At 41.8% G+C, this 12,046-nt stretch overlaps 1 protein-coding gene across 3 annotated transcripts in view; it reads right to left on the bottom strand.

Moving 5' to 3' along the window:
* The window catches only part of LOC108679338, a 43,302-nt gene extending 33,030 nt beyond the window's left edge, over positions 1–10,272 (bottom strand). For 2 of the 3 annotated variants that reach the window (XM_047882709.1, XM_047882710.1), the window contains exon 1: positions 6,846–10,271. In XM_047882709.1, the coding sequence (XP_047738665.1) occupies positions 6,846–10,004 (3,159 nt within the window). In that variant the 5' untranslated portion in view covers positions 10,005–10,271. Of the gene's footprint in view, positions 1–6,845 lie in introns of all 3 variants that reach the window. The other variant, XM_018167940.2, reaches the window with a different exon arrangement.
* Positions 10,273–12,046: the final 1,774 nt, after the last annotated feature.

Below are 12,046 nucleotides of genomic sequence, written 5' to 3'. Positions count from 1 at the left end.
AATTCACACGAAACTTTAAGTACTATCTAGACCTATATGCTGATCAGAGATCGTAATATCAATAATATTTACGAGTTCGTAACTCGGTCAGCATGTGAATCACTAATGACTTTTCAAGCTAAACCCACCTACCAGTCTAAAAATTGGTCGCTACGTGTACTTAAGCCTCTACATGTACTCAGGCCGCTACGAGTACTTAAGCCTCTACATGTACTGAAGCCTGTACATGTACAATTAGGCCGCTAAGAGTACTTGTGCGAATTTTGATCGCACAGTACCAGAGACTGAGTCATGCGAAGAGATACGCACGCAATGCAGGACTTGTGGCACACTCGTCTGTCCACAGGACAAACTTTCACGTAGGGACAGTGAGTGGGCAGCTTAATTAATGGTACGTCGCGCGGTGACCGTCAACAAAATGGCACCAAAATAAAGCTGGTTCGTTCCCCAATTGTCAAAAACTCGACTGATATTCAGTGTACTAAATTTACATCGAACAACGCAAGTTGTAACGATAAGCATCGTCTATATAACAATGTTAATTGTCTAACAAATTCCATTGATGAGGAGGACAATGAACGGCAATTAAAATAATTCCCAATATACCCATTTAATAATAGATAGATATCACTTAGCATCGAGTGCGAGACGTTTGTATCAAGCATACCAAGAAACTTTACGGAAAGTTATGTATACTGCAAACGTACTCTAAATCTTCAACTATAAAGTACGGCGTATGACGAGATCTCCAACAACTAGGAAGACATATAAAATCGATTGTAATGCCTGACATGTAATCGATTGTATATCGACCGATCTTATTCCACGAGTATGAAATTTAGTTCAAAACCCCAGTGCTGAAATGATCCATTCAAATAATAAATTCGTGATCATGAATTTATAAATTAATGAAATTTAAATTCACAAATGCATGAGATTAGGTTCATTTTCAGATATTTGGCCACAAGAAGTTTAGAAGCAAGTTACCCAGTGGCAATGCAAGCAATGCAGCTTGGCTGCAATAAAGTAACTTTGTGGTGCACATGGAATGTCGCTCAGCAACTCGAGCAGCGAGCGACGCACGTGACAAGAGCTGTTTTTTCTGCACAACCTCACACTCAAGTTCAAGATATTCAAGGTGGGCAATAAAATGCATGAATTATAACTCAATAGCACCAAAAAAGCTTATAACAAACAGGGACGAGTGCACGAAGTAAATGAACGACACGGACTTGGTGAAAGCAAAACAACTTCAGCAATTTAAAGACACGAAATCATGAACAGGAAGCAATCCAGCAGGAACACTAACGAACAAAATTATCAGGCATTACATAAACAGGGAAACTAGCAAAATTTACAAATCGCACTATCGTTTAAAGAAGTAAACTCGCATGATCAACAAACTAAATTTTCCAATACTACAGCATCAAGATCATAAAATTCGCAGTGCGAATTAGTTCCAAGTCCTGCAGAAGTGTCTTCATGGAACGTTTTCAGCAGCAGTGAGTGCAGTTTGTATATTGGATACTCTTATTGCAGGCAGGAAACGTAAGCAGGTGCAGGTATTTGCTAACAAGCGAACGTTTCTCAGAAGGTGCAACCTTTCCTGCAACACAGGACATGTGCGCAGCCGGTATGAAGACTGCAACAATGATCCCAGCAGCACAAGCCGTATACGCATTCCCTCCAGGAAGCGAGACAGTGTAAAAAATTTGAATTTTAGACGATGTGGTTCAGAACTTGAAAAAAACGACGTGGTAAGACTAACAGATCGATTATGCGTTCAACTTTCATAACTTTATCATGGCCGTACATGAAGTTATTGGAAGATTATAAAAAACTAAATAGTTATTTCAAGAAGATTATGAGAGGCATTATAATATTTCTAGAGACTAACAGATCGATTATGCGTTCAACTTTCATAACTTTATCATGGCCGTACATGAAAAGTTATCGTAAGATTATAAAAAAACTAAATAGTAGTTATATCAAGAAGATTATGATATTATAATATTTCTAGGGCGACACAAATTCGAAATTGTTAAGAAATCTGTGATAGAGGACAAATGTGGTACACGATAGTTGTTCGAGCGCGACAGCAATGTTAATTAATGGACAACCTAGATGAGGCTTTCAATTGAAGCGCACTAGAAGCGCCTCCGTAATCTAATTGAAAGTTCAAACTCGTTACAGTCATTTAGACCTCTCACAAATAGAACGCAACCATGCGCTACCGAAGAATGAATATTATGCAATTGCAATCCTCGCTAACTTGTGGCGGTTGAAACTTGTTTTGAAAGGATTTTTATTACACATCAAATGACCATGTCATGGCCGACAAGTATGTTATTATAGCCCACGTTACTTCAGGTTAAAAGATCTCAGAACTCAAATATTCTGAAAATTTCTGTGATGAAAAATTAATTTGACGTATTTCAGCAGGCACATAAATAGTTTGGAAATAATTCACGTAATTCTCCACATTTGCATAGGAACCCAAAATTAGTTTTTGTATGTTTCAGTGCTGTTGAAAAGCAGAATAAAAAATTATAATAAACATACCAGAAGCTGAACCACTTAACTTCCAACATCAGCGTCTTACTTAGATTTTAACTTTGATGTTGGATGCAACGTTGATGTTGTTCCAACTTACTTAGCTTCCAACATCAACGTCGCTGATGAAACACGCGAGACCTGCAAGAATTAGGCTGAAAGAGAACGAGTTCTTTCGGCCAATACTTGAAGGATGGGACCAGACAAGGGCAAGCACGTCGTATATAAAATGTCTAGTATCACACCTATTACGAGTCTATTATACTACCAACTTGGGCTGTGAGTCTGCGTCATATGCATGCTGACTGGCTGGCTCGCAGTCACCTGGCAGTGTCTGCATTGATGTTCAACAATTGCAACTTCGTGCAGTAGAAATCCGAGTAACAGTTTACGGAATTACGAGCGATACAACTGATATGGCGTTTAAATTGTTTTAAATCATTGCTAATACATTGTGATGAGGGAGCATCAAGCCTGCAAAATGAATATAAAATGTGTAAAAACCAAGTTCAGGGTCGGATAAACTGAATGCTAAAATAACAATCTAAAAGATTGAAACGATGAATTTTATCGAACTTACAACTGATAAAGACACATAGAATAATAGTCAAGGCTGGAAAACAAATGTGTTGCCTGTCAAATCCTCCAGTCGGTGACAAAGGTTTCAATCCTGAACAGCTCACAAATAACTTGGTGCACATTGCACAATAAATCTTTGTCGTGTAGCTTGCCTTCATCAAAACACATTCGCATGATTTTCAATTTTATTTCATCCACCACGCTTAAATGGAAATTTCTGCATTAAACATTCTCAAGATTCAAATTTTCCAGCTCAGAATAGGTCTTGCACAGACACAACACTGACACAATAATCATTAATTTTGCCTGAAAACAATCCCAAAAACTTCTTATTGCGAGTAAAGCTATCCGTAAAAATATTTACGATCAGCAAGCTCAAAATTGGACAATATTTGACCAGGAAGAGGAGCACGGCATCGACGCTTCAAGAGAAAAAAGTCAAAAGCCAGATGTCGACGTGAAATTAAAGGTCTCGCTTTAATGTTCAGACAACAGCTGCCTCCACATCGCATGAGTAAAAATATATTGCCGAAGAAAATTCATCATAATAAAAATGAAAGGCCAGTGAAGAAGGACGCTGATTAAAGCCTACACTCAGAAACTAATGGGACATACTGTCCAAACATTGATACACTTCAGACACGTGGCACTGATATTCCTTTTTACCGAGCCAAACTGGGTCAGGTTGACCAGCACAAGGACAAAGAGTGCATGGCTATTTGGACAAAGTCTCACTCATATCTCTAAGTGTAGCCAATACTCCATGAATGTTAGGTGCGCCGCAATCTGAAGCTGGCAATTTAGCCTTATACCTACGCTGGACAGCCGAGCGCAGGAGTGTCTCTTGATTGATTGCATGTCACTAAAACTTATCGTGAATATGAAGAAAAATTAAATCTTATTTACTACGTAAATCTTGCCATTGTACTTAAAATAACTTATTAATCTATAGATTGATAGGGTGCCACAAAAAGATATCACATATCTTCAATATAAAGTCTGATTAAATATAAATATTCTACTTAAAATGAGTAATTGAAAGCATCTATAAACGAATGAAAGATCCATTTGCGTTGTTTGAAACACGTAATGGAAAATAACACTACATTACAAGAATTTGTTTAGTAGGTGAATAGAGGTTCTAACTTAAATTTGGACGAGCCCATAACTGAAACATAGGTATATTGAACTTGCAAACATCGATAGAGATTCGATTTGAATAACATTAGAATAAAAATATAAGCAAAAAATACAATGTTTGTGATCCAACTGGCTGAAGGCTAGCGACACGACAAATCAAAGCTATATAATACCAACGACTGGAGACAGTTATCATTGATCGATAGCTTCGTCTGTCCATATTGGTCTAAGAAGCCCTGGTGAAAAATCATGGCCGTCTTAGTGTTACCCCAGCATCGATCTACTAGTGGCCACGGATGAGTTTCACCCGAAATAAAATCTCAATAAAATCTCCAGAAAAATCATGGTCGATTTCTCGTTACCCGATAATCGTTCAACGAGCGTCCACAAATGATTTTCACCCGAAATAAAATCTCAATAAAATCTCCAGAAAAATCATGGTCGATTTCTCGTTACCCGATAATCGTTCAACGAGCGTCCACAAATGATTTTCACCCGAAATAAAATCTCAATTAAATCTCGAGGGCATCATTGCAGCGCAGCTTGTGGAGAGCAGAAGGCACGGTTGGACGGCCTTGAAGAGGTCGCCATGTGTAAGCCACTGGACGAAACCAGACACCAAAATAAATATCCAACTTGCAGGTAAAAAAACTGTACCACTGGAGCCGTACATGACCGCACAAATGGAGTCTAAATGATCAATGTAAACACTTTCGCCTGCAAGACCCGCACTATTGCTCAATGGGTGGGCGAGCTCAGGGTATGAATAGAACCTTCAACTTACGTCATCACTAAAATGCGTTTACGCCTTCTTCTTGCTTGAATCTTGCGGCCATGCACGTGGTCAGGCGTTTATTTGCAATTAATAATAAATTAATCAGATAGAACGAAAAATTTTAGGTTCATTACGATGCGACAAGCAACTTTGACCAGTAGCTTTCAGCCTACATGCTTGGAAACAATCTTTTAATACAATACACAAACCAAAGCTGACCATTTGATACGATAATGCACAATATAGATTAACTACATTTTAAAAACCCAAGAATCAGATCAGCAAGCATCACGTGTATTTCTCCGACCGAAACATAAGCTAATGAAGCCATTGCGCGTTGAAACAGACGGGCTTCCTCGACGCCGCAGACTAATTTTGTTCTCCTATGGCGTGCAGCATCATCAATATCGTAACGACAAATTAATGCTGCTAAAAGCTTCTGCTAATAAACTACTTGTAGTAGCTGTAGTGTTAAAAACAGCACCATCACATGCGCCGCTGACATGCGACCGTTAATCTTGAGCTATATGCGCGTATTTCACGCAAGCTGCCTCACCATACTATAGAATTTGTGCACATCAATGGAACAAGGCTAATGATGAAATCTTGTGCTGCTAAAACGCAATTAAGATCGCACAATGTAAACAGTTTGACTGCATTATTGAAGCCAACACTAAGAAAAGAAACGGTTAGAGATAGACTCTGAATAAAAAATAATTCGAGTATATCCACAGGCATCAACTTGTTCTCTAACGATAAAGTTAAGCTCGAGCAAGCAGAAACCTTATGGCATTTAGATAACAAAAGAGCAGACATTAGCGCTGCATGCAGTTTACGCAGTCAACAATGGGCAGAAAACTTGACAGCGTAACAAACGGTCCGCACTCGACAGGCTTCTTTCCATTGCGCAGAAGCAGCGAAATGACAAATATGAAATCCTCGTCGATGATCATGAACAACAAGGACGTTTCTGTCGATAATCCTCAACCACGAGGTTATGTATGAATTATTTTAGCAAAAATCCTACTTAAAGCTCAGCATTTCGACTTAGTTATATGTTATACAATTTCACGTTGCCTTAAAATCGATAATTTCAGAAAAAATATTCGAAGGTTTACATGTGAATGTTCTGAGAACGATTAAATATAGATTGATACGAGAGTGTATGATATTATTGAATAATACAGTAATGTCGACAATGATTCCTTGTGCAGTTGAAGGGCAAGAATAGAGCCAACGAATAGGACAAAGTATAGGTGAGCTGGAGTTAGTGTAGGAGGAACGAGCGGCAGGGCGTGGCGTGTGCCGCAAACACCAACACGCAAACTACACATACAGCGCGACATTAAACACATTAAGGAACATGTATTCCGTATTGAGCATATCTAGCCGATTTCAAGATAAATATTCAAATACGCAATACTAATTAGGCGACAAATGTCTCTTACCATCTAATATGCGTCAGTATATATTAATTGTATCGTGTCTCGATACCTGACTGCATGCAAGCTTTGTACTATGCTGCTAACGATAATTCTCACGGTGATGCATAGAGTTGGCTTGCTCTGAAAAACCCTATCGTTATTACAGTAATAGTAGCAAATAGTAAGAATATCACTGTCTTAGACTTGGTTCATTCTTAAACATAGTTAATAATTATCAGTTACTGATTTAGACACGGCAAAGCAAACGATAAAAAAATGTTCAATAGATGAGGTATACTCGATTATAATTTAATTTCAACATTTTTTTCCATGGACCACAAAAAGTATGATGCTGTACATAAAATAAACATTACCTGCAATTTTCTAGAGCGTGGAGAGCCGTTGCACGCCACAGAAGATGACGAAGAGGAGTCGGTAAGATGCGCGGACTCTTCGCCGCTGTGCGCACGCTGCATCAAGTATCGCAAACGCACGGAAGGTGCAATATCTTGTCCATTGGCTGCACGAACATCGACTATCCTGAAAGTTCCTTTCCTAACCAGCCGTGACACGGGCTTGTGATCACGCACCAGAGGACAGTTCCGTTGCTGGCGGTCTTGCAGACCAGTCCGCACTAACGTGCTACCGCTCAATCTATCATTGGAACCAGAAACCTTGTCGTGACACTCGTCTCGGTAGCCGTTTGCAACAGAGCTTCTGCTACTCGCCCTGCTCCAAGGGTCAATGGTCTCACGCGAACCGCGACGAGAAGGATTGGTTTCATATTTACTGGCTTTAGTTTCGGAACTCCGCCGATCTTGGCTCGGCTGTTTTCTTCCCGCTGTTACCAACTTGTTGGGGGACGGTGCCGGACGTTTAGAAGAAGGGGATGGTCGCGACGGAGAAGGCAAGGACTTCTTAGAAGACGCAGATTGACGGCTGAATGCAACACTGCTCTCCAGTGGCACTATCGGTCCTAAATTAATGCTAATTGTTGTTGCTTTGATTGGTTTTCCGGTATTATGGGACAAATCTGAATCAGCAAAATGAGAAGATGTTGCGCTAGCATCATCTCCTCCAAGATGAACCCGACTGCGGTGTTTTTTGTTTTCTTTATTACTGTCAGAGCTGCTGCAGCTGCTTATGGTATTGCTATCTGAGAATCCACTAATAGGACATTCCGGCACAGATTTGCTGGGCTGCATTGAGGGAGCGCGAGAGGAAGCAATCCGTCTTTTGTTGGTCGCATGCGGTTGGCTGTAATCAGTCTGCGACTGAGGGAAACAGCGCTCGGCCAGGACGGGCCCAGCACAGTTGTGACTATTTACCGACAAATTATCTGCTTCGTCTGTAATGTGAGGATCATAAATTGTGTGGGTAAGGTGACCGTGAGGAGAGAAGCCCATACTAGCAGACACTATTTCTGGATGACGGTCATTATAATTTTCAATAAAATTATCATTGGCAACGTTGAGACTATCATCAGAACAGCCGCTGATACCTGACGAGTTTGAATCCAAAGAAAGTTTTCGGTCTTCTTCGTACTGATAAGGATTGATTGGTACATCGATGCTCGTCGTATGATTATAGTTAGAAACAGAAGGACGATGTGGCGTTGTTCGTGATACGCCGTTTAGTTTCACTCCAAACGCAGCGAGAACGTCTTCTCGAAGCCGTGAAGAAATATTTACATGTTCTCCGCGATGTACAGGTGGCTGTGAGGACCCTCGAGGGACCGATCGCTGGGTATCCCCTCTAGTTTGCGACCTCGCCGTGCGTGGATTGTGAATAGCAGACTTTGCTTGCGGACACCGCCCTCTCGCAGGCACAATTTGTTCCCTGGGAGCGCAGGCACGAGGGAGGCCAGGCGACTTCACAGATCGACCAATATTATGGTGGATGTCAGAGCTGCGCATGGCGCTGGAGTCACGAGAACGCGGCAGTAGCGGCGAGGCACAAGGCGCACTTCGGTCCACAATGGGGCCCGTCATCATGTTTCGTCTCTGTGTGCTGGGACTAGGAGGCTGAGAACGACCCAAGCAGGGACTAGGAGGTGGCTGGACACGGATCACTTGAGGGCAGCTTTGTAGCGCTGAAGTCGCTTGTCGCCGAGACATGACGGGACTGGGCGGCAGTTCGCGTGAAAAATTTGATGAGATTTGCTTTCGTGTCATATGAAACGTTACAGGACTAGGAGGTCTAGTTTTAGCCACACTGGGGATTATTTGTTCTTTACGAGTGGGTTGTGGGCTTGTCATTTGTTTGCGATTCACTTGAGGACTTGATGGTAGCTTGCGTCCCACCTGTGGACTTGGGGGTAATTTGTTGTCTCCCTGACAATTGGTGTAGCCTCGCCTCCCCATACTGGGAATAGGGGCTCTGCTTTTGCTGCGATTAGGACGGAGAGGCGGGGCTGTTTCCTCGCGCTGATGAGTCATGTTAAGAACATCGATAGGCTGCCAGTGTTGGTTAGTGTCAGTAGTTAAGCAAACTAACTCGTTGTTTTGATCAGTATTAGTCTTGCCAGAATTAGCAATTAAATCCTGGCGCAATGCCTTCAAGTTCTGTGTATTTACGTACGATCTAACGTGACCTCCACGCGAAGCAATTAAAGCTCCCGAGGGCGATGCCACTGCGACTCTCCGCGCGCCGTCTAATAAGGCGGAACCTTTCAAGAAGGGCCTGGCACTGCCTCCGTCGCCTGAACACGTTAAAGTCGCGTGAGATAACGTAGTGTTGTGGTCTCCAGTCCACTTGGCTTGCAGCCGTCGCATCAACTGTAAGAGTCTCCGGGAGGGTGTAACACCTGCCAGCTCTTTCCAGGCAGTCTTCCAGTTTGCGTCGTCTTTAATTTGACTAAAAGCTTCTGCTGTCACTTCTTCAGATCGAACAGCTTCGAAAACACTACTGCAGCTGTTATTACCATCACCGAAAGTTTGAGCCGCAAGCTGAGCTAAGACACTTTTGTTATACTCGTCTAATTCTTTCAGTTTCTCACTTGTGAGCTCAATCACAGATGAATTAGCGTCAATTTCAGGACTTGACGGAGCCGAAAAATTCGCCGCTGCTCCAGCAATGTCCTCGTCTCCCGCAAATGAGGAAGTGATCGACACACCGCTATCTGAGGCTTGACGTCTCAGCAACGATGACGATCTAGAACCACCAACACTCACTCTCTTGTTGTTGCTACCAAGTGTTGATTTGTTGGTGGTAGTTGTTCTAGTAGGAGCAGGACTGGAGACACGGTCAACGCTGCCACTAGAGGCGGTGCCCTGGACACAGGCAACTCTCGGAGCGACACTCGCTGAGCTCAGACTGACTTTAGTGGCAACTCGGAACCTCTTTGGTGTTGCAGCAGCGGCAGCGGTGGTGGTGGTGTTGGTGGTGGAGGCTGGCGCAACTACCCGCTTCCCGCTGGGGCTTATTCCACCCCCTCCTCCTCCCCTTCCTCCTCCTACTCCTTCCTCGTACCTTTTCCGTACTGCGGCCACCATGCCTCCAAACACCTGTGGAGGCGCTCCTCTACTGCCCATTATGCTGATGGCGCAGCGCACTGATAACGTTATTCACTTCACTCCCAACTGTGACTTATATCTTTAGTTAGGCGATCTATGATCAAAAAAGTTGTGGGCACTTGAGTGAACATTTCTGAATTATACTCACGAAATCTTCAGCTTAATCACTGATGATGTAACACAGAGACACTTAAACAGAGACACAACACTGCATTATGATTAAGTACGAAAAAAGGAGCCTTCAATAAATTTCAACACTGTTTTTTGCCCAACAAAAAAAAAACACTGAGAAATATTATAGTGCAAACATCTGAAATAAGCAGATATTCAAATGAAATAATCAAACAGCGAATCGGATGGCATCCTAAACTGTTAAGATCGACGAATAATAATAACCAAAATAAATTTTCTCTCATCACCAAAATTAAAAAGTGAACTTTTTCACCGAATTACAATTTGCGGATAGTTATATTCTGAGATGATAGGCTGAACATGAATTGCTGGAAATTTAGACTACGCTGTCGGTATAAACGCACGACGCCCGCAAGAAAACGATCGTTGAATTATTAAGAAAATATTATAATTAATAATACAATCACTGCGAGATCTCATACGGCATTTAGAGGTTTGCAGAAAAAATTATGGTATGAGGAAGGGCAGCTCGACTACCGTAATGCATTGAAGTTCACTCACTTCACGTCTGACTCCACTTTTCAATGGAGTAGTTGAAGAGTTCATTTTCGATTCGTAGTTAAAATATGTTTTCAAGACAGAAATATTACACACAGTTGCATTTATAAAAATACTTGAAAAAATAAGTGCGAAAAACATCTTTCAGACATCGTGTCAATACACGGGTCATTATTACGCATCAAAATGAACTGAGTGTAGCCAAAAACAAAAGCTGGACAAATAATTTGCATAAATTAGCGTGTTTGTCATGGCGTTGTCTGAACGCCTTGCAAGACATTGCAGTTGAGAAGCAAGACAGACAGCGCGACGCCAGTAAAGCTGTATGTAAATGGGGCTCGCTCAACGCAGATAAATTCTACAGAAATAACATCGTATTCATCGAACATAAGTTTTCCACTTCTTGATGAATACGGTACTATAGAAAAAAACAAAGTATCTACTGAATATAGGCTAGCTAAATGTAACTTATCCATCTTATAATAGCTAGCTAAATGTTGACGAATCATACAGAAATAACACCTTATCAGACGATTATTGGCGAGTCATATACGAGTAAAATCAACCCAGAACATGAACCGTGATTCAATAGGATGGATAAATTAAGCACTTATGAAAAATTTATTTGAATTCTTTCTACAAACTATATAATCCATCAGATCATGCTTAATTTCATATCATGAGCTAAACTGCTAACCTATATATTATGATAAGCGGGGTCAAAACCCTGAGTGGAGTCACGAGCGATAGAAGTCACCGACGACAGAGAGCTTGCAAGGCTGCCGTGCACTCGAGCGTGTCATTATCACGTACAGGGCGCGGCTTCCACTTCCTCGCCTATGCCCAAACTTGCTTCTTCTTCATAGAAATAACCACTGCTTCAACACTCGTCCAAGATGCACGAGTCTCGTATGTTTGGCTCGAGTTTCTTCTGATTCGCAGTTCAATGGAGGTCACAAATCAGTCATCAGTCACACATCAGTCATCAGTCACACATCAGTCATCAGTCACACATCAGTCATCAGTCACACATCAGTCATCAGAATGCATCAGTCTCATATTCCTGAGGATGTCAGAGCACATTAGTCTCCTAGCCCCAAATGACTTAGAGCACATCAATCTCTTAGCCACCAAATGATTTAGAGCACATGTCGCCTTGTCACACATCAGTCATCAGTCACACATCAGTCATCAGTCACACATCAGTCATCAGTCACACATCAGTCATCAGTCACACATCAGTCATCAGTGACACATCAGTCATCAGTGACACATCAGTCATCAGTGACACATCAGTCATCAGACACATCGGTCATCAGTCACACATCAGTCATCAGTGACACATCAGTCATCAGACACATCGGTCATCA

The sequence above is a fragment of the Hyalella azteca genome, unplaced genomic scaffold (assembly GCF_000764305.2).
Source record: "Hyalella azteca isolate HAZT.00-mixed unplaced genomic scaffold, Hazt_2.0.2 contig11111, whole genome shotgun sequence".
Taxonomy (NCBI): domain Eukaryota; kingdom Metazoa; phylum Arthropoda; class Malacostraca; order Amphipoda; family Hyalellidae; genus Hyalella; species Hyalella azteca.
This window is presented reverse-complemented; position numbering and strand designations above follow the sequence as displayed.